General features: G+C 41.0%; 1 protein-coding gene across 1 annotated transcript; it reads left to right on the forward strand.

Moving 5' to 3' along the window:
- Positions 1-4,884: 4,884 nt before the first annotated feature.
- On the forward strand, positions 4,885-22,302 carry LOC142017104 (ropporin-1). The gene is made up of 5 exons (XM_075001755.1): positions 4,885-5,000; positions 11,795-11,912; positions 12,434-12,595; positions 20,264-20,439; positions 22,236-22,302. Exons 1-5 carry the CDS (start codon positions 4,885-4,887, stop codon positions 22,300-22,302), a joined length of 639 nt encoding a protein of 212 aa, XP_074857856.1.
- The last annotated feature ends 465 nt before the right edge of the window (positions 22,303-22,767 follow it).

A 22,767-nucleotide genomic window follows, 5' to 3' on the forward strand; every position in this document is an offset into this window, starting at 1 on the left:
GAATTGGGAAAGCCTCTGCAAAAGGGCAACAAATACAATTAAGTGTACAGAAGAGCTTCCATATGGTGAGAGATGAAAAAAGACTGTGATTGTTCAGCTTAGAAAAGAAGTCTGTTGAATCATTAATGGTGTGGAGAAAGTGAGTAGGACACCATGTTGTTTGTGAAGAGACAGACTAACTCGGCTACCCCTACTATACTTATATTGGAAAGTGTTATTTACTCCTTCACATAACAGAAGACAGGAATCACCCAATGAATTAATAGGCAACAAGTTTAAAACTGTGAAAAGGAAGTACTTCTTTACACAATATAGCCAATATGTAGCAGTTGTTGCCAGGGGATGCTGTGAAGGCCAAAAGCATTACAGGATTCAAGAAAGAATGAGATAAATTCAGAGCTGATAGGTCCACTAATGGCTATTAGTCAAAATGGTCAGGGATGCAACCCCACAGTCTGGGTGTCCCAGACATCTGAATGCCAGGGGATGGGATGGGACAACAGAGGGTGTATAACTTGATAACTGCTCTGTTCTTTTCATTCCTTCTGAAGCCTGCAGCACCAACCAATGGTCTGACTCCATATGGCCATTCTTATGTTTTTATTGATATAAGAATTCAGTCTTTCACATTCAACACCAACAATGCGTCTCACTCCTTGCCTGGAGAGACCTGTTTCAAGGCTTGCGTATATCTTGTCTTCTCTGTTGAGCAGGTCACAAAAGGTACCAATTAGTACAATTTGGACACATCTTCAGTTGAAAGAGAAACGAGATTGTGAAATTCATTTCGCATCAGAAACCAGACAGCCTTCAGATGGTAAAAGCTCTCTCACAGTTGTGCTGGGCAGGACTGTAGCCACTGATTTGGACAGGGGTAGGTTGGTAGTAGGGTACCCAAGATTTTAGGGAAAGTTGATAAGGAGCAAACTACCACATTCTCTAAATGCCTGTCCCACAAGTGGGAGTGAGAAAAATTACATGAATTTTTACTCAAGAATTATTATAGAGGATATAGACAGAAGAAAGGAGGTGTGTAGAAAACATGGTGTGAAGACTAGTAAATAAAAATATAGAGCTCTTCCCCAGTATTTAGGACCCAGGTTGGAAAGTACTTCATTGTAGAGAAAAAATTGTGTTAATTCTTTTTGCAAAGAATTTATTAAATTTCTTTCCTCAAATGATAAAAAAATAATAGGTGAGCAGACTGCTGGTTTGATGCTCTTTACTTCTTCAACTAATAATTTAGGATCAGGGCAGCATTTTATCTCCATATTGCTAATTACAATATCTCTTGGTGTAGTGTCAGTCCTAGAGAGTGATATGTCTGGGTCCTGCCTGTTTTCCAGTCACTTAAAACTGTATAATTTCACTGGAGTTGCCATAGACCGTTGTATGTATGCTATGTTATTACTCCGCAAAAGCCTTATCAAAAGCCTGTTGAAGTCAATAGAAAGACTTCCAATAACTTCAGTTGGAAAAAATACTCTTGAACCTTGTTAAGGCCTGATCCCACAGTCCCAACTCAGGTGGAACTCCCACTCACCACATTAGGCCCACAGAGCCAGTTTCTCAGCATAGCTCTACTGAAGATAAAAAGGAGTTATGCCTATTTGCACCAGCTGAGAAGCTACCCTTAAGGGTGTGTTCTTAAGAAACGACTGCAGGATCAGACCCCTTTTTTCATACTTCAGGGAAAATGGAAGATGGGCAATGAAATGATGCTCTCAGATTTCACAGATAAGAGACACTAAAAAATTGTTAAATTTTTGGGGAATTTTTCAAGTTTTGTATTTCTGCAGAAATGTTGGCAAAGCAGAGAGAATATACTAGATATACAGAACAGCCATTAAGTGCCTTCCATGCCACATACTTGGTACCTTTGTTAGCAAGGATGATGGAGTTAAACATTCAAGAATTATAGCATATATCATTTAGTTAAAAGGCTCAATGAGATTCTGTCTCTCCTCTCCCCCACTGTCAGAATCTAAGCTAGAGAAAAACAAAAGTAAGGGCCTAATTCATTTTTATATTACCTGGCTTATTCTGGAAACTTACATCATAGCTCTGTCTCTCAGGGCATGAAAAACCCTCAATACGGACAAACAAAATTATACTGACCTAATCCCCCCTGTGTTAACAGAGCTAGGTTGACTGAAGAATTCTTCCACTGACCTATTTACCTCTCTCAGGGAGGAATATTGCCTATGCTATAGGTAGCATCTATGCTGAATCAGAGTACTACAAATGTAGACATACCTTTACATCAGAATAAATCTCGAGTACTGGAATCAAGCACTAGATAGTCAGACTTCATTTTTTATGAAGAAAATCTTGCAGTGTACTTAGTAGGAAATATCAAGTCTGCACTCAGCCTTTAATATCTTTCAGAGGTGTGAATTCATAGCAATGAGATGTTAACTCTGAATCATAATGATGACAACTGAATAGTCAATATTGTTAACCCTTGCACTGCTGATGAAAGCAGACAAGAAAGAAAGGTGAGGACTCACTTTGACACGTAAGTGGATAGTTGTAGGTTTGTGGATGAAGCCTGAAAGATAATTATCTCTTTTTTCAGGCAAAGCCCTGGATGTGTACAAGGTAAATACATTGCATTTGGCTGCAGTGCCTCTCAGTGGAGGCGCAACATTTAGCTCCACTACACCCTGCCAAAGAAAACCACTAATATAAATGAATTTGTGGGTAGAGGGTTAGGATCTTTCGTGCCCGACCTCTTGGCTCTTTCTAGCCTTTTCTGACTATTTCAGAAGGCTCCCATTGCAAGCTGTTTCAGCCTGGTGAGTTGTCCTCTGGAGGGGATCTGGAAACTCAAAAGTGAAAAGTTCAGCTTGCCAGACCTATTAGCATAACAGTAAAACTGTTCAGAAAGCCATTAAGGGGCAGTGAAGCCATTTAACAAGCATTTGCCAACCTGGAGGTATATATGATCAGCTTCTGAATTTACTGACTAAAATAGTTTGTGCATTACTGCAATATTTACTCAGAACCTGTGAGTCTACAGGCCCCAATTTCAAAATTGCTTTAAATATTTCATTAGTTTGTTGCCATAGATTATAAAAATCACATATCTAAAAAATCCTTCCACAGATTTTTAGATGTACAGTCTGAGTATTCATCCTTAGCCTTAGATGCTTGGGTCATAAGACATACAGTTTTTTAAAATAAATTCTTCAAAAATCACCCTTAGTTAAAATACACATTTAAACTTTAATTACTATAGTACAAAAATCTTGCTTCCAAAGTCTTCCTGCTCTTTTTGTCCATTCCTGCAGTAATCTTTCTCACTTCAAGGGGACAACCAGTCCTGCCGACAGGAGGATGGGCAAAGAGGCAAGTGGCTCAAGGTCTGACAATTTAAAAAGGCCTAGGGCTCTGAGCTGCTCCTACTGCAGTGGCAGCCAAACACTGGGGCGCTGTAAATCAGCACTGGAGCCATGGGAGGTACCGAAGGGTTGTGCTGAAGGGCTGGCTGGGGAGGCTACCCCTCATCCCCACAACTTCCACCTAAGTCCTGCCTATACCTGAGTGCAGGTCATAGAAGAGTGTGTTTTTTAAAATGTCATTTGCTACATTTGGGGGGTAGGATTTGGCTGGAAGGGGTGAGCAGAAAGGGGGAAGGAAAAGAGGAAGGAAGCGAGTGGGACCTGAACAGAGTGGGGGTAGAATTTGGGACAAAGCAAGGGTGAAGTGTGGGTGGGGCCACAGTCTGGGGAGCTCATGATTTCCCTGTCTGTTTTCTTCTCCTCCTTTTTCTTGATTCTTTCTGACACTTCGCACAGCTCTCTCCTTAAACTAAACAAGGACTGGAATGTAAATCTCCACCACTGAAATCTGCAAGTGGAATCTGTTGCCTGCAGCCTGCCATTCTTTAAACGGGTCACATAAAAAACAGAATGCTTGTCCTTATATGCTGTCATAATAAACATTATTGCTCTGCCAAATCCTCTAAGCTTTTTATAGTCATGCAATGTGACCTAAGTTATCCAGGTCACTTTCTTGTTTTTGTTCCTCAGCTCTCTGCTTCTTCTACTCTTCTTAGCGCTAGAAGCTACTTTAGCAATAACAACTGAGTTACCCACCCTACCTATTCTCCTCTAACCTGCTGGTCCTAGATTGGGCATAAGGGAATTTCGAAGTCTGGGGTTTATTTCAAAGCACCCATATCTACACAGCCAGTCTGCATTTTGAAAGCAGCACTTTTGAAGTGCAACTGGCCATCATTATGCTAATGAGATGCTGAACAGTCATATCAGCACCTCATTAACCAGCTCCGATCCATGTCTTTTGCATGCCCCTTCCGAAAGGGAGGGGCATGTGTAGACACAGCCTCAGTGTTCTATGGTGTTATTTAGCTGTTGTTTATCCTAAATGTCCAGTAAGTAGTGGAAGTGCTGATAATGCTGCTGAACAATGTTGACTTCCGGTGGCACAACAAATTCTCTCATTCAACACCAATCAGGTTCCAAGGGTGCTGGATGAGAGAGGTTCAACCTGTAGTACATAGAATATTTACTGTAAATAATATACTGTACTTCCTTAGATATGACTATAAACCAAAATTGGCAGAAATTATCAGAGAAGAAAAGTCAATAGTAATGTTTTCACCTACAGAAATCTATTTTCTTTTTGTTTGGTTTTATAACATGTAGAGTACAGTGCCTTATTTTTTCTGAAACTGTTCACAGAGTCTACAGATATACATCTAACAAATTGAGACACCAAAACATTTCACAAATTAAAACAGACCTGTCCAAATGTGTCAGTTGCTGTCTTAATATGACTTTATTGCTTATTTTAAACACATTTCCAGCATAGACAGCATATATTACAAATCTATTATTTTCCCCCATAGGTGCAGTAATTATGCCGTATACAGATAAACAAATATGCATCCCTCCAGAACTGCCAGAACTTCTGAAACAGTTTACAAAAGCCGCTATTCGAACCCAGCCTCCAGATCTGCTTCAATGGGCATCTGAGTATGTTCATTTTTCCTAATAAATACTTTAAAAATCAACCAACAGCTATAAAAGATTTATGCATGTCACTAAGGGATCTATCCACTGAAGTCAACCTCAGTGGGTGTAGCATTTGGAGCTACACATATTTAAAGAACTAACCACTGCAGCACAAAAGCTTTTGAGATCTACTAAGTACCCACAAGACTGCAAAGTCAGTGAGAATTGCAGATGTTATTTCCATTCAAGATTTGGCTTGTATTGTGCTCCAGAGTTAATATTTGTAAGAGACACATCCTTATCTTCCCCTTACTATGGCTGGAGATCTGGTTATTTCAAATGTCTTTACAGCTAGCACACTATTAATTTAACCTAGCCAAAGATTAAGATGCTGATGATTACTGTACATTTCCAGATGTACAGTTGCCACCTTGAATTGAGAGTTTTAAAATGAAATTTCTCTAAAGAGTGAGGCCCTGGCCAAATTCAGCAATTTAATAAATTATAGGTATTTTAGAAACATTGATCTGTACCACTCAAAACTCTTTCCTATCCAAGTGCACTGTGAGTAAAGTATATATCTAAAATTATTACAAGATTTATCATCATTTATCTATGGTGCTAGTTCTTTTATTATTATTATTATTATTATTATTATTATTATTATTATTAAATGGATTATATGCCAATCTGGTATAAATCATCTGAGCTCCATTTAAATTGATGCAGCTATGCTGATTTACACCAGGTCAGGCTATGGCCTCGTATCTTTGAAATCCCTCCTCCCATTTTTTAGTGTGGGACAACTCTCTTATGATCATTAACTTAGTGAGTGTCCTGATTTGAAGTACCCCCTTCCCCCAGAACAGCAGAGGGATTACTCAATGGTTTGAGCATTGGCCTGCTAAACCCAGGGTTGTCAGTTTAATCCTTGAGGAGACCATTTAGGGATTGGGGCAAATAGATATCACAGATGATGCTTGGTCCTGCTAAGAGGGTGGGAATGGCCTCCCAAGGTCCCTTCCAGTTCTAAGAGATGCATGCCTCCAATTGTATGTTTTTAAAAAAACAGATATCATACATTGTTCGTAAATCCCATAGATTACAAGGTGTAGCGTTTTTTGTTTATGCTGTTTAATCTTATTTTCCTGTTTCAAGTTTAAATGCTATGGCAGGGGTTCTTAACCTTTTTGCCCTCACGCCTCCCTTGAAAGTGAACTTAATGTTTACACCTCCTGTCCTTCCCCAAATTAATCAATGAACCAATCAATACATAATTAAGATGATAAAGGGATTTTATTTCTAGCCAATTCCTCACGTACACAAAAAAATATAAAAATAAATAAAGTAAAAAGTTCTTCAGGACCACTTTAATGTGATGGCTGTTGCTGCTTTTGGTCAGTAAGGACAGAAGTTCGAAGGACAGTCTTGGACAGTGCTAGGAGCATATAATGCCTGGCATCCAACCAATTCCTAGCCTTTGTCTTCACACTGACCAAAGTTGAAAATCCAGATTTGCAGAGATAGGTTATTGCAAATGGGATCAAGGCTGAAAGAGCTTTCTTTGCCAAAACTGGGTCAGCAGCTCTTTAAGAGCACCAAAATTGATCAGGATTTTGATTGGAGAATCCTTGCTTCAGCAAAGCTTTGCTCTGCAAATTGATGAGGTCGTCCTTCTGCATGTCAGCACCATCCATCGAGTCCAAATTAAAGGTGAAAGGATTTTGAATCCACTCATCCTTTTTCAATTCATCTTTAACAAAGTAATTATCAAAAAGAGTCCATGAGATTTTCCAGATGCCTCAAAATATGGCCTTGAATCCAATCTGGGACTGTCTCTAACAAACCCTCTCCAGAGAGAAGAACATTTTCCAGAGTAGGAAAATGTGCATAATTGTTCTTCACCAGGCGTCTCTTCCAAACAGCCAGTTTTTGCTGGAAGGCAGCAATCTTCTCGTTTGCATCCAGAACAGTCACTTGTGACCCTTGAAGTGAAATGTTGAGGTCATTCAATTGCGAGAATATATCTGCAAGACAGGCCAATGACACAATGAAACCTTGGGTTTCAAACTCTTCACAGTTTGTTTTCCTTTTCTCAAAGAAATATGACTATCTCAGTTCTAATTTCCATAACATGGGTGACGACTCTTCCATGTGAAAGCCAGTGTACTTCTGTGTGATATAACAATACTTCATGAGCAGCTCCAACTTCTTCGCAGAATATTTTGAAGAGTCTGTGGTTCAAAGATCAAGACCAGATGAAGTTTACTGCTTGAACAGTAGTATCCATGGCTGATTTCAGTCTTGGAGAAAGATTTTTTGACACCAATGCATGACGATGTAGAAAACAGTGGATGATCTCCATCTGTGGGGCCTCCACCTGCACCAAAGCTCCAAAGCCAGATTTCTTTCCCAGCATGGAAGCTGCATGATCAGTACAAATGAAGCCCAATTTCCCCTTCCAGTCCAGTCCATTTTTTGAAAAGAACTCGTCGATTAGCTCATACACATAAGCAGCTTTTGGGGTAGCCAACAGGCGTTCACAGAACAAAAACTCTTCTTTGATTCACATTTCAGTGGCATGTCTCACAAAAGCCAAGAGTTGACTGCATTAAGCCTCATCAGTACTTTCATCCAATTGAAGTCCAAAGGGCAGAGTCACTTTCTTGAGTTCCTCCATGAGTGATCCAAAACATCAGATGACATATCCAAAATTTGACAGCTGATGATGTCGTTTGACAGAGGTATTTCAGCAATCTGTTTCTTCTGTTGCTTTCCAAGAACAACTTCAACCATTTGAAGGGCACAAGTCTTCATCAGAGTCTCACTGATTGTGTGAGGCTTTTTGTTCTTTGCAATGAGATATGCCACTTTGTAGGAGGCCTCAAGGAGTGGTGTCAGGGATTTTTACCATCCCTGGGCATAATCGTCCCTGTGGGCCAGGGAATACAAGCCTTTGGCTATGTAAAATCAGTGCAGGCACATGAAAAATCCAAAGTGTCACAGGTTGCCATTTAGCAGCAGCACCAACGGTCACTTTTTGTCAGTTAGCTCCCCCGGTAACCTGAACTCATGAATAATTCATGAATCAGGTATTTGAAATCCAGGCCTCCAACTGGGCGAAGGGGAAAACTTCCAGGCCTTTCCATGCCCAGGAGGACCTAATTGAAAACCTCACCTGAGGGACAATTCCATCATGAATATTCAAATCACTTTATGAATTATGTACGGACCTTGTGTATATAAGTCGGGCTGGACCCGGCATTCTCGGGCCCTTGGGTGTTACAGGCAAGGATTCTGTACCCCTGCATAGGGAAGTGTTGGCTGCCCCGGGCAGCGTCCACTGTCCCCTCAGGCCTGCTCTAAGGAGTGAAGCGCCGGCGCTCCCCAGCACTGCTCCCCAGCAGCGCCCCCAAGTGGCTCCACCCGAATCATGTTAGAATACTAAGTGAAATCACTGAGCGCGCTTTCCTTGCTGAAATCACTTGCGTGTCTCACCATGACAGAGCTGCCTTGTCATTGCAGCCGCGTCACCTAGCAGCCCAAGCCTGCCGTTGCAACAGCGTCGCCAGCAGGGAGCAGCAAGCGGCCTCAGCGGGGAAGTGACCGGGTGGCGAACTGGCCCACCTCACTGTGGGTACTGTGTACCCGGTCATGGAACTCTGAGGTCGCCATCTTTAACATCTCTGCCACTGCTGCATCCATGGTTCCGCCATCTTGTCACCCATCTACACCACTACTTATTAATGACAACCCACAAGACATGACTACTGGACTGGACGCCACCGGACTGACACTGGACTAACACGTAACTTCTTGGCTAGGCCTGCGGGTTTACCCGCAGCCTTTTAATCTTGCCACCGCTGACTTTGCATACATTTAAAGGGCCACTTACCTGGGGCATCGGAACCCAGCACATTTAATTGTTAATTGTCATTGATAATTAGGATTGTTATTAAGTACATGTAACATTGGAGAGTTAGTAATTGTTGATTAATGATTAGAAGTGCTACTAGTATATTTAATATTAGTACAATAAGTAAAACTTGCAACTATTGACTTTATAGTTGGCTATATTTAGTTAGTATTGGAGTTAAATTAATATTACAATAGTAGTGTTAAGATAGTAGTGTTAAGTTAAGTTAAGAACTTCCCTTGTCCCTTTTTCTCTCCTCCTCTGGTGAGCGGTGGCTACCCGGGGGGGGAAGGTTACTTGGTCCAACGATGGAGGGTATTCTACCTCAGTGAGCAAACGCCACCAGGGAGCGTAAGTGTATTCCCCCGTCGATGGACCCAGGGGGAATCAATAGCTTGATCCTCTTCGGGGTCAGGGGTGGCATGCTGTCCCTTGGTATCCAGCTGGGGGTTGGGAGTGGCGCCCCTTCCTCAAGAAAGCCCAGGACACCGCTAATCTTCTGGCCCCTCTCCGGAGGCAGTCCGGGGAATAGCGTCCTGCATAGTTAGTCGTTATTAATATAGCATAGTTAGTTAGTATTAGTTATTAGTATAGCATAGTTAGCTAGTGTTAGAATTAATATAGCATAGTAATTAGTGTTAGGCATATTATTGCTTGTTGCGTTAACAATTGGCTCTTAATAAAATACAACTACTTTGTTTCACTGTTATTCCTTGCCCTGGTCTCGTCTCCTCTGCCAGCCTCTTCCCCCTGGGTGGCTTGGGTGGTTCTGTGCGTACCGGGATGGCACTCTCCCACCTGGGAATCGTAGCAGGGTTCTGTCTGTGTCCTGGGGCCTGTGAACAGGAGGTTTACACCCTCCTTGCACGCGACTCATTTAAATATCTATCTCAGCTACCTGTTCGTCCAAAAGTTGCGACAAGTGGCTTCTGAGTAGCTCCAAAACCCAACTTGGGTAAAGTGCCTGATCGACGGAACCGAGCTTTCTTCTGCTTCAGCCACTCCAGTGAGTCTCCAAAATTTCCTGGGTGCACATTTGCTAAATGCTGTCGGAGTTTGGCAGGCCTTATGTTATCATTGCAGAGAACTTTTGCACATAAAAAGTACTGAGGTTTTTCAGTTCCATCGCAGTCAAGACAGTACTTGAACCCAAATTTCACATAATCCTCACTGTATTTCCTTTTCTTTGACATTTTTCGTCTTCTTGAGGGGACACAAAAATGTAAACTAAACTATTGATCGTGGTAGAGTTAAATGCAAAAACAACTACTTGCACCAAAGACAGACTGCTAACTGAACCAGTGCATGCGGGCAAAGTATACAATATGGCACAATGCAAGATAAAGCGGTATGCCTGACCTTGAACAGGTGTAATCAAGGCGTGGGATGTGTGTGAAGATTGCAGTAACTCTACAAAGGCTCAATATTGTGTCTGATCTAATTTTTTAAAAGTGTCAACCTTGAGTTAAAAAATATCACCTCTTGTTGCATCAGCCAATCAAAATATAACACTGTTAGCAAGATGTTAGTTTCTGTCATACCAGTTTAAAGCAGTGTGGTGGAATATGGTCAAATAGCTCTAACGGTGAAAGCAGACATTATTCTCTTAAGTAGCCGATCTCACCCCAAGTTCCCCTATATTTAATTAATAAGCAATTAATGTTAATAATTTTAATTCATAATATTAATTATAAAGAATTCTAAACTTTAGAATTGTATACAATGAGAAAGCAATTGCGATAAATTTTCTGGGAGGCACCTCACACCTCCCCTGGGGAGGCACACTCCACAGGTTAAGAACCCCTGTGCTATGGGGACTGAATTACTCCACAAGGAGTTTTTCCCAGGCTAACTTAGTGCAAGGAGTGACAGAAGCATTTAAATCAATTTGATGTGTATTTTATCTAATGAACATGCCTATTCTGAACTGTCAACTCCCTCAGCTGATATTGACATATGTGGATGATAGATAAAGTGTTTACCTTACCTAAGTAAAAAAAACTAATTACTTTTGATAAATAGACTGAACCACAAGATTTTATTTTTTTAAGAATATAATAGCCCTGTTGCCTTGCACCTCTCTCAATATAATACAGGATAGGCATGTATTATTCTGTTCATAGAACCAATGTAAGTACCTACAAAACGTGCAGAACTTAAAATATAAATCAATACAGGTGACTTTAAATCTCATTGAAATATATAGGTTGTCCTTAGTGTATGTGTCCCTCCTGTGTAATAATGCTGGACACCACTGTATTATAGCTTAAGCCAATTTGTATTGTTTCCAGAATACTGTTTACTTTGGTGCAACAATAAAGCAGCTTGAATATCGTGCTGATCACTATTAAAGAGAAAAAAGATTTATATTGTACACCCATTAATATTTTATAAGGAGGAAAGTTCTTTTTTATTGTAACACATTTGCTTCTGTTTGGTAATATCACAGACTTGTCCTAAAACTCATGAGGAAAATGTATGGGTTCTCTAAGTGATGATTTTCATGTAAAGGCTCTGATTCAGAAAAGCACCCTTATTCATGAAATGCTCTTGAAGATATGCTAAAGTACTTCCCTAACTAGGGATGGAATTAAGCGGGTGCTTTAATGCTTTCCTGAATCAGGGCCAAAAATTTGACATGCAAAGAAAGAAGCGCTGACTACAATGGGAGACCCTCAAAATACCACCTATGTGCAAGAATGAAAAGGAAAGTTGTTGGATAGCATAGCATTTATCTGATTAAAAGCAGTGCTGCTTAAACAGAAGCCTCTTCACCAAATAGTTGAAATCCAATTGTCTTCTATTTACTAAGCATAAATGACATGAACCATTATGTTTAATATATGCATCAGTTAAAAGCATTTAGAAAGCAAGAGTTTAACTGTCTTTCTCTGTCTAGTTACTTTAGTGCTGTGGCCCGTGGTGATATACCTCCTGTAAGAGAACGATCGGAAAGGGTACCTTTGTCAAACTGGGCAGAACTCACACCAGAACTCTTAAAGGTCTTACACCAACGAGTAAGAAACATCTCATTTACTTGCTAGAGCAAATATATAGAGATAGAACATTTACATGCAGGGCCATCCCTAGGCAGATGTGAAATATGCACCTGTGTAGGGCACCCAAAAATTTGGGGCATCAAATTTTTGGGTGCCCCTATGCAGCCACATGCACTTGTATGCCTAAGGATGGCCCTTTGTCATTTCCACTGCCTAGTTCATGTCTGGCCCCTTTCCCTAGTTGCTTTCTCCTGACAGCACCAGGGCTCCTCCCTGCACCCATCAAGATGCTCCTTTTGGCCAGCAGCTGGCTGTTAACTGAGGGCTCCTTCCTGCCAGAGTGAGAGAAGAGAGGAGCTCTCAGCTTCTGTGGCTCCACTCCATCCCTGGAGAAGCCCCAGCGGAGGCCACACCAGGACTGTCCAGATTTCATAGCCAATATGGGTTTGGGCTAATGAGATTTCCATGTAAAGAATTGCAAAAATGGAAATGAAAGGAAAAGATATTTCTGATGCATATTGCTATGTATTTATTTGCAGGTGGCTGGCAGATTGATAATCCATGCAGATGAACTGGCCCACATGTGGAAGGTGCTGAATCTCCCAACAGACTTATTTGAGAGTGTTATGAATGTTGGTCGTTTTACCGAAGAAATTGAATGGCTTAAGTTTTTAGCCCTGGCATGCAGTTCTCTTGGAGTTGTAAGTTTACCTATACTTTTTCATTCTTTTTTTTACTCTCTTCACATAGCTAATCTTGATTTTGTGTTTTGGATTGAAATTGAAGGTTGAGCAACTGGATATTTAACCCATGTCACGGAGCAAACACATCTCTTGTCTTTAGGTTCTAGACACACCTTCCCTTTTGTACTGAGGGACTTATTTTGACCATCTGCCCTCAAACATCAAGGAACCAGATCATTCACAGTAGGCTCTGCAAAAGACTATCATCACTCCTCCAGCTGACCAATCAATGCCTTATTAGGCTTTTATAACTGGATTTATTTTCCCTGCCACTGGCTCCTCTTTTCGAACCTCATTATAAATGTTTGTGTTGGTTTCAGATGATTTCCAACAATAGGGAAATAGCTAGATGACAGCGGCAGAGTTATAGAATTTATCTGATTGTGTCATAAAGATTTGTCTAGGTATGTAGGCCATAATTATGAGGTTGGCAAAAAGGCATTTTCTCCACCATAGGATGCACAATATTTCAGTCAGTAGATTTGCTTTAGGTAATGGATAACCTGGTTAATTCTCGCTCTCTCCACTCTCAGTATAAATTCCTCCCAGTGTGTAAAATTATATAATTCTTTTAGGAGAATTCATGCACATGTGGATCACATTCTCTGCTTCCTTGGATGTAGAACATCTTCTTATCACTCCTTATAAATTGCAACTAGTTCTGTGACTAAGATTCTAAAAGTATTGGAAGGAACCTGACACCACATTCTATCCTCTAGAATCACAGTCTCCTATCTGGTGAAGGCCAGAGCGGAGATATAAGGTCAAATGCTGATGGAGATTAGCAATCCCTGCTTTATGGAGGGCAAGCGGCCATCTTCTGTAATAGACTCAGGAAGCTATCATTTAGTTCTGAAAATCTAATCTTCCTGTTATGGTTAAGCCTAATCAAAACACTGTGGAGACAACCTGTCAGCTGAGACGAATAAGGGGATTTTGATGTTTGCAGGGTCCTTTTGAAAAGGACCCCCGTATAGATGAGCCACAGACGACTGAACCATGACACTTTCGAAGTGCTGTGGCCAGTGGCATGCTAATGAGGTGCTGAATATTCATTTCAGTGCCTCCTTAGTATTTTTCAATTTGGCCATAGCCGGGCCATTTCAAAGTTTTTCATAAGTGTAGACGTAGCCTAGGAGAGATGCCCTTTTAGATTCTTATAATTTGAAATAAGCATTAATAAATGTACATTTTTATTCACATGCATTTCTATTCTTAATATTGTGTATATTCTTAATATTGTGAATGTATTCTCTAGGAAAAGCCTCCTTTTTATCAGCAAGCATAGTAAGCCTTAGAACAATACACTTATGCACATGGTGGATTCTCCATCATTTGAAGTCTTTAAGTCAAGATCAGATAAGTTTCTAAAAGATATAGACATGGGCTACGTCTACACTAGCACACTATGTCAAAGTAGCCTATTTTGACATAAGAACATCGAAATAGGCTACTTCAACGAGTATCGTCTACACATCCTCCAGGGCTGGTGCAATTGACATTCAACGTCAAAGTAGTGACAGAGAATGTTGAAAGGAGCCACCCCGGAAGGAAATGCAGAGCGTCCACATACACAAGCGCTCCCTGTCGAAATAAGGGGCCAGCAAAGCCCCAAGCTGCTCACTTAAAGGGCCCCTCCCAGACGCACTTGGCCTGCACAGCACGAGATCCACAGAGCTGACAGCTGGTTGCAGACCCTGTGAATGCATCATGGACCCCCAGCTGCAGCAGCAGCAGCAGCAGCAGCAGCAGCCAGAAGCCCTGGGCTAAGGGCTGCTGCATGCAGTGACCATAGAGCCCCACAGGGGCTGAACAGAGCGTCTCTCAACCTCTCAGCTGATGGCCGCCATGGAGGACCCCGCTATTTCGAAGTAGCGGGACGCAGATCATCTACACATGCCCTACTTCGACATTCAACATCGAAGTAGGGCGCTATTCCCATCTTCGGATGGGAATAGTGATTTCGATGTCTAACCACCTAACGTCAATTTCAACGTCGAAATAGCACACAGCGCATGTAGACGTGACACGTGCTATTTCATCGTTGTGTCAGCTACTTCGAAGTAGCCAGCTAATGTAGACACACCCATGAAGTAGAAGTTATAGAATGATCGTCTATGGCTTGTAGTTAGCAGTCAGACTAGATGATCATAATGGTCCCTTATGGCTATAAATGTGTGAATCATGAAACAATGAATTTAAAAGAAAAAGCAGTCAAGTAGCACTGCTTTTTGTTTTGATAGTGTATAGACTAGTACAGCTTACTCTCTGAATTTAAAAGAGTGCTTATACTGAGCTGACTGAAACCTTGACAAGTTATACATCCATAGCATTTCTGTTCAATATGATTGTCAGTCTCGCAAACAAAATCTGCCTCATAGCAAATTTTGAAAATAATTCCATTTAGAAATAATTCTCTTTAGAAATTGTGTTTTCTCTAATTTACTTGTCTTCTTTTGTTTCATTATGGACATTTGTATGAAAATGGGATGTGTTCTTAGGCATTCCTCTGTTCCCTCAGTTTTTTCTTCTGATAAAGAAATAAATATCTTAATTATAGCATTAGATTTCAGTTATGTACAGATAATTTTGATGCCACAGAAAATTTTTACTTTAGGTGAGCAACAAACAATTGGAGTCAATGAAATCCCTGTTTTCATGCCAGTGCCCCTACCAGTGAGAAACATTCACATCAGCAGAGCTGTCTCTAAATAAAGTTTTCCCTGGGATGCCAGTGGTGTTTCCAACAATTCAGTAAAACAGAATAAATGTGCATTAATTTATTTTAAAGAAATAATGAGGAACCTTATGCCAGTCTTAGAATAAGTCTAGGTCTGGTCATTATACAATCAACTGGCTCCATCCTGTGGGATTCAAAAGACTTGCAACCTTCTATGCACTGTATAATGTTAAATCACTGACAAATAAGCTAGAGCGTTAAAATTGTCAGCAGTTCATAAAGTTCAAAACATCGTGGGCATTAATCATGCTGTCTCGTACATATTATGTAATTATACAAGATCAATGAACCCTAACCTGCTCATATAAGTCCTAATGTACTCTACTGTTAGCAGAAGTGGGAACTAAAGGTGGAATTTTATTGACTTTAATGAGATCAGAATTAGGCCACACTTAAAAACGCTACTGTATTTGGATATCAGGATCAATGATGTGCATAATTCCATATTCAGCAAAAGGCTTTATGACTTAATGATTCTAACCATTAACTGCCTTCTGAGCACCCCCTTGTGCTTCTTTGGTCATTCCACATCTATTTTCCCTTTTTGTAGGTCCTGTAAGAACTTAGTTTCCACTAATCCTCTAAGATCAAGCCTTTTCATTCACTTTCCTACAGTTTTCTCCAGATTTATGGTAGAGTTTGTAACATATTTCAAAAGTCCAAAACCAAACAATATTTTTTGCTCAGTAACTTCCCTTGTTAAACTCTCGCTCAGAGGCTTTATCTGGCTAGAGCTCTACAGGAACCACAGTTGTTCTTCACAGCTGCTCTTTCCACCAGTTCCACATAACCTCCTCTTTTCAGAATTTACTGCCAGAGCTCAAATAGTCTCAGCTACTCCCTCTTGGCCACACCCAGAGCTGTCCTGTCTTTGGGGGACCCATAACAGAAGCCTGGGAGATTACCAGGGAAGTGGGAGAGAGCTGGCGTGGGGCAGCAGCAGTTGTCCTCCACCACTCACCATGGCAGTGGGAGCCAAAGCAACATGGCAGCCTGCTCCACTGCTTTCTGCCCTGCCACCCACTCCCAGTCTATTGCACAGTGTTCTGCTTCCTGCTGCCACTGTGAAATGAAGTGCAGTGGGCCAGGAGAGGGAGGAAGGAAGGATGAAGAGGTACAGACTACTGGGTTGCTCCAGCTTCCACTGACATGGTGAGTTGGGGGGGCCGCCCCTTCTGCTGCCCCATACCAGACCACCTGGTAATCCCTTGGCTCACATTCTTGGTGGAGGGAGCAAAGCAGGGGCACAGCTTGGAGGAATGAGTGGAACAGGGGTGGGGTCTACAGCAGGGGGTTGGCCCTGGCCCTGTACCCACCTAGGGATGGACCTGGCTACATACCTCCCTGAGTTTTCTGGTTGACCTTATATTTGACTCACTAGATTCTTCACAGGTGGGGCTCATCTTGTAATCAGGATAGCTTAGTACCAGGCACTTCAGCCCTTGGGCAGACTATCCTGTTACAGTGATAAATGCCCACCTATTTAAGGTTCATAACCATCCCAGCTTCACCAGAGCTCTTAGGAACTCAAGGATGTTTTATGTCCCTTCATGATTACAGCTAATAATTTTACAGCATTCAAAAATAAGTTCAATTCAGTTCAGAAATACTTTTTAAACTTCAGGATTCACGGCCAGGAGAGTTGAAATATAGATTTATATATAAGACTTTAAATATTCAAGATGAGTTTTTACAAAAGATCAATTCTAGAAGATTAGGGCTAGTGTCTGGCACACAGTGGAAAATATTGATGCATCAGTCCATCACAGGGCTGCAGCCATGGGATGGCCTGAGTGGGCTGTGGCCCACTGACTTTGCATCCAAGCATCCCTGCAGCTCCCCTTGGTTCTCCTGTCCAAGCACCTGTCCTGCTCTGCCAGTCCACCCAGTGCTCCAGCTAGGGAGCCCGGTTGGAGTGCCCGTGCCAACCCTGCTCCACCAACTGTTTTAGCCCAGGAGCAGGGTTCAGCTGCCAGGGCTTACTCCCTACCCACCCACTCAAAGCCAGAGCCCACTTCTCCATCATCCATTGTGCAATACAACTTTCCTTCATTGGACATTTAGGTGCCAAAGAATGCAGGGCGGTCACTGTGAAAACAGTACCAACCAACCATCCACTGTATGACTGTCATGATCAAATATCTATTGGGAGGAAAAATCCACCACAGTCCTCAGCAAATTATGTGAATTGTTAGTTTCCCTCATTATTAAATTTACATTTTATTGCCAGTCAGAATTTGTCTAATTCCAACTTTCAGCCACTGGATCTTGGTATACTTTTGTCTGCTAAACTGAAGAGTCCTCTCTCATCAGATTTCCATTCTCCATGTAGGTACTTATAGGCTGTGATCAAGTCAACCCTTAGTCTTCTCTTTGTTAAGCTAAATGGATTGATCTCCTTCAATCTTTCTGTAAAAGACATATCTGAGTACACATAAACTGGTGAGCATATCAACTTGGCAGGACACACTATTAACGTTAACTTAATGGTGTGTGTTTTAAAACAAAGAGATTTTAACATCAGACTACAGAAGGAGACATCTGAATTGGAATTGATTTTCTAGTTTGATACCTATCATCATGGACTGAACAATGATCTCAATTGTCTTATGCACTACAAGGACAATTTCCCCACCTTTGATATTCACAGTGACCGCACATATCCCACTGAACTTCATAGACATTTGCAGAGTTTTTTTTCCTCTTCCCCACATCTTCATTCCCTCCTATTTAGCTGATTCATCCAGTTTTTTTCTTTCATTTTTTTCTCTCAGTTTTTTTCCACCAGTTCTTTTTCTCTCAGTTATCAGTTATTCTCCAGATCTGAAAAAGTGGGTTTGTCCCATGACAGCTCATCAGCTAATAAATAATATTGTTAATCTTTAAGGTGCTACAGGACTGTTGTCTAAAAGACATGCTTTCCAGTCCTTTAATCCAGTGGTTCCCCATTGATGTTCCATGGAGCCCCAGGGTTCCACAAAGTGACAGTAGGGATTCCATGGCCACAGCTCTCCACCGCTCCCTGCCCTGCCACCCCTGTGGCTCCCTGCCCTGCAGCTTCCTCCCTCCACCACCGCACTGCAGCTCCATACCCCTCATGGCTCCCTGTCGCCACCGCACCGTGGCTCTCTGCCACTCACAGCTCCCTGCCACTGTCACTTCTCTGCAGCTCCCTGCTGGTCAGTGCCTTGCGGCCATTGGTAGGGGTGGGTCAGATGGGTCCTGCATCATCTTGCATCAGGCCCTTGGGACTCTAGAGTTGGAGGAGCAGAGGTAGATTCATCTGCCATGTCGGGTAAGGTATTTGGGTGGATTTGGGGCTGACAAGGGTTAAGCCTGGAACTGGATTTGGGGTTAAGCCTGGGGGTGGGTTTGGGGCTGAGAGAGGCTAAGTCTGGGGATATGGAGGGGTGTGGAGGGTTGATGCAAATATTGTTCCTTCGTGTTTAAGAACCTATCTCCAGGCACCGTGTTTTTCTTGCCCTCGTTTGATCGCCAATCCAGGGATGAAAGCAGTTTAAACTTCCCAACTGGTACAAATCATTGTGCATGCACTGTTCTTAAAATAGGGGGTTACAAAAAGCATGGTTTGACATTATTAATTAAGGACTGTCTTGTATTCACATGCATTGAGGCTCTTAAAGTATGGATTTTGTAACCGATTTGTACACATTTATTTTTGTACACATTAAATATGATTTTATGTTTAAAAATGTGCAATTAAAACTAAAAGTTGATCTCATGACCTTGTTTAGCATTTGTTTTTTATTATTATCCTTATTTGTGGTCTACTTTTGCAGCTCCATATATAAGACTGTTATTAGGGGTTTTGCAAAATTCTTTCAGGTTTTAAAGGGTTCCATGGCCAAATAAAATTGGGAAACACTGCTCTAATCATTCTCAGAAGTCTTCTCTGAGCCTTTTCTAATTTTTCATCATCCTTCTTGCAGTGTGGACACCAGTGCCAAACTATACCCAATCTCCTTGGCCCTGTTTATACACCCAAGAATCATTTGCCTTTTTAGAAACTCAGCTAAGTGTCCATCCACACCACAAAATCTTTTTCAGTCACTGCTTCCCACAGTTTTCCATCCTGTAACTATTTGGTCACATTGAAACACATTGTTTGCTGGCACCAGCTTACCCAGTGATCCAGGTAACTCTGTGTCAATGAACTGCCCTCTTCATTATTTACCACGCATGGGAGTAAGAGGGATTTGAAAACCTCTTACATTAACTAAACCAAAGGTTGAAGTGCACAGGTGCATAACCTATGATCATTTACTCTTCACTAAGACAGAGTTGCATGGGAGGGGAATTGGCAAAGCCTTAAGTCCATTCCCTACTGCACCAGCCAGCACAGAGAGTGTCAAAATTTGCTACTGGTACAAGTCAGAAACAAAGTGCTGACCAGCCTGAATAACAAGAAAAAAGAGAGTGAGATGAACCTTAAATGTTCAATGCCTTGTAGGGCTACTCCTGAAATGCAACCACTCAATAATCAGTCTTTGCACAAGGCTTGGGATAACAACAGAATCTAGCCTGCACTGTCACCAGCAAAATAATTGTACTGTTTTATCATATGAATAATGTCACTTTGATAAAAGTACTATTCATCAAACAATCTCCAGGTACTTATCTCGTCTTCCCCTTAATAAAAATGTTAAATAAAATAAAGCCTTCATCCAGCTCCTAGAGATCTCAGTATACCTCTCCATTTATTCATTATATTGTTGTTTTTCATTCAATTCTTTATGGCTTTTTCAGACAGATTTATTGTAGCTATATGACAGTTTTCTTTCTGTAGCAAGAGAAGCAGGCCTCTAGTCTTTCCATGGATAGTGCCAAAAATGAGGCTTACTTCTTTTATTTTCTTTTCCCTACAGACTATTGCGAAAACACTGAAGATTATATGTGAGGTTTTATCCAGCGATTATGACGGTGGACCCCCACGTATTCCTTTTAGCACTTTCCAATTTCTCTACACATACATTGCTGAAATAGATGGAGAGATTTCAGCATCCCATGTCAGCCGAATGCTGAATTACATTGAACAGGAAGTGTAAGTAAATCTCTGTTAATTGTCAGTAACTAAAATTCCTTCCTTCAGGGCATGTGTTTATGCCATAGCTGTTTCACTGCAGCAAGGATGGAGAAACAAACTGGGAAAGGAGATAGTAGAAAAGGGAAGCAGAAGATAGAGAGATAGAATCAGACGAGGAAAAAGTGAAAATAGTAGAGGTCATAGAGAAAGAATTGTTAAATGAGGGACTGAATGGTAATTATGGAGAGCTTTAAAAGCCAACGATAATGGGAAGTAAAGAGGCAGGAAAAAGAAGGACTCATTAGCTGTGTCTACACTTGCATTCCTCTTTCAAAAGAGGCATGGAAACAAAAGAAATTGAAAATGCAAATGAGGCACTGATTTACATATCGGGTGCCTCATTTGCGTAATCTCTTTTCAAAAGAGCTTCTTTCAGAAGAAAGAAAGCAGTGTAGATAGGGCTCTTTCAAAAATAAACCCCATCTTCAAAAGAACCCTTCTTCCTGAAACAAAATAGGAAGTATTGTTTTGAAGATGTGGTATACTTTCAAAAGAACCCTATCTACACTGCATTCTGAAACTCTTTCAAAAAGAGATTATGCAAATGAGGCACCCGATATGTAAATCAGTATTTATTTTGCATTTTCAATTTCCTTCATTTGCATGCCTCTTTTGAAAGAGGAATGCAAGTGTAGACACAGCTATTATGTATTGTATAGTACCAAAAGATGTGCTAAATGCTTTAAAGGAGACAAAGAAAGATGTCATTGCAACCTCAAATTCTTTCAGTCCAAAGAAAAGCAGAAAGTCCAAGTGGCAGAGTCCTAAGGATTATTACTATTTCTTATTTATATAGCACTAAACAAGTAACAAGCCCCTGCCCCTGGCAGCTTACTCTGTAAGGCAGTGGTGGCCAATAAGGTTAGCCCCTGCCAGTCCGCCAGATGCTTTATTTATCTGCATGCCCACAAATACAGCTGCTTGCAGCTCCCATTGGCCACGGTTCATTGTTCCCAGCCACTGGGATCTGTGGGAAGTGGCATGGGCTGAGCTACCTCTTCCCACAGCTTCCAGTATGTGTGAACAAGATACTGCAGCCAACGGGAGCTGCAAGCATCCATACCTGCAGAGATATAAATAAAGCATCTGGCGTCCACTACTGGCTAACCCTGGCAAACCACATCCAGCCCACAGGCCACTTATTGCCCACTCCTGCTCTAAGGGGGTGACCCTTAGCTAGCAAAACTGTCATATCTCCACTGACTTCACAGAAACTTTGATAATTTATACAAAGTGAAACTTTGCCCCTAAAGTACAATGGTGCAATATAGCTTATTAGAATAAACAAATATGCCCAGAACGTTGAATGGTCATTATAGCAAATGCTTCATGGATTGTTAGGTGTATTTTTGATCCTACATGTGGCCAAGTTTCCTGTGGTCCTATAAAGTTTGTTTAAAACCACCAGTCCTGGCTCTCAGTGTTGTCTGTAACTTAGCTCATGGCGTATATGAAATAAAAATCTTGTTCCAAGTGTACATAATGACATGGGAAAATTCATAATCTGGGATGGATGAAAGAGACAAAAAGTCTGATTCAGCTTTCACTAAAGTCCATGCCAGTGTTTTTATTGACTTCAACTGGAGTTGGAGCAGGGCCGAAGAGCACAAATTTAGAGAGGTTTGACAACAGTGCAGGGAGCTGAGATTGGGTGGAAGATGGGGATGTTTATCATTAGTACTATGTTATCTGTTACACATATACTGAAAATATGAGCCTCAATGAATTTAATATGTATTTCATTCTTTATGCAGCATTGGACCTGATGGTTTAATCAAGGTGAATGATTTTACCCAAAATCCACGGGTCAGACTGGAATAGTGGCACATCTTATCACGTACTTTGATAGGAAGATGAAGAAACTTGCTTCAAAATAATGGTTACTATTAGGCCTTTCATTGTCCTTTTCTTGTGTCTACCAATAAACAATTTGGCCAAGCAGTCAATCAGAAATGTAAGAGTGTGAATTAAGAGAAAGTCAGTGGAATGGAACATTGTCACAGGTTAATGATTTCAGCTGGTCAGTTTTGCACTTTATTTATTGTGATGAAAGATTTGTCTTGAAAAATATAGTTTTGCTGAAACAGATTTTTCATCAGCATATACCAATTAAAACAAAAAATTTACAGAAATGTTCTTTAAAAAATTCTCATTTTGAATTGATTTCATATGAAAAATGTTAATTTTTTTCAATGTAAAATGCCATTTGCATTCAGTTTTTGGCTTAAAAAACAAACATATAATCTTAATCAAATTCACAATGTCTCATGTCATTCATTTTTACCA

This window comes from Carettochelys insculpta, chromosome 8, assembly GCF_033958435.1.
Source record: "Carettochelys insculpta isolate YL-2023 chromosome 8, ASM3395843v1, whole genome shotgun sequence".
Lineage (NCBI taxonomy): Eukaryota > Metazoa > Chordata > Testudines > Carettochelyidae > Carettochelys > Carettochelys insculpta.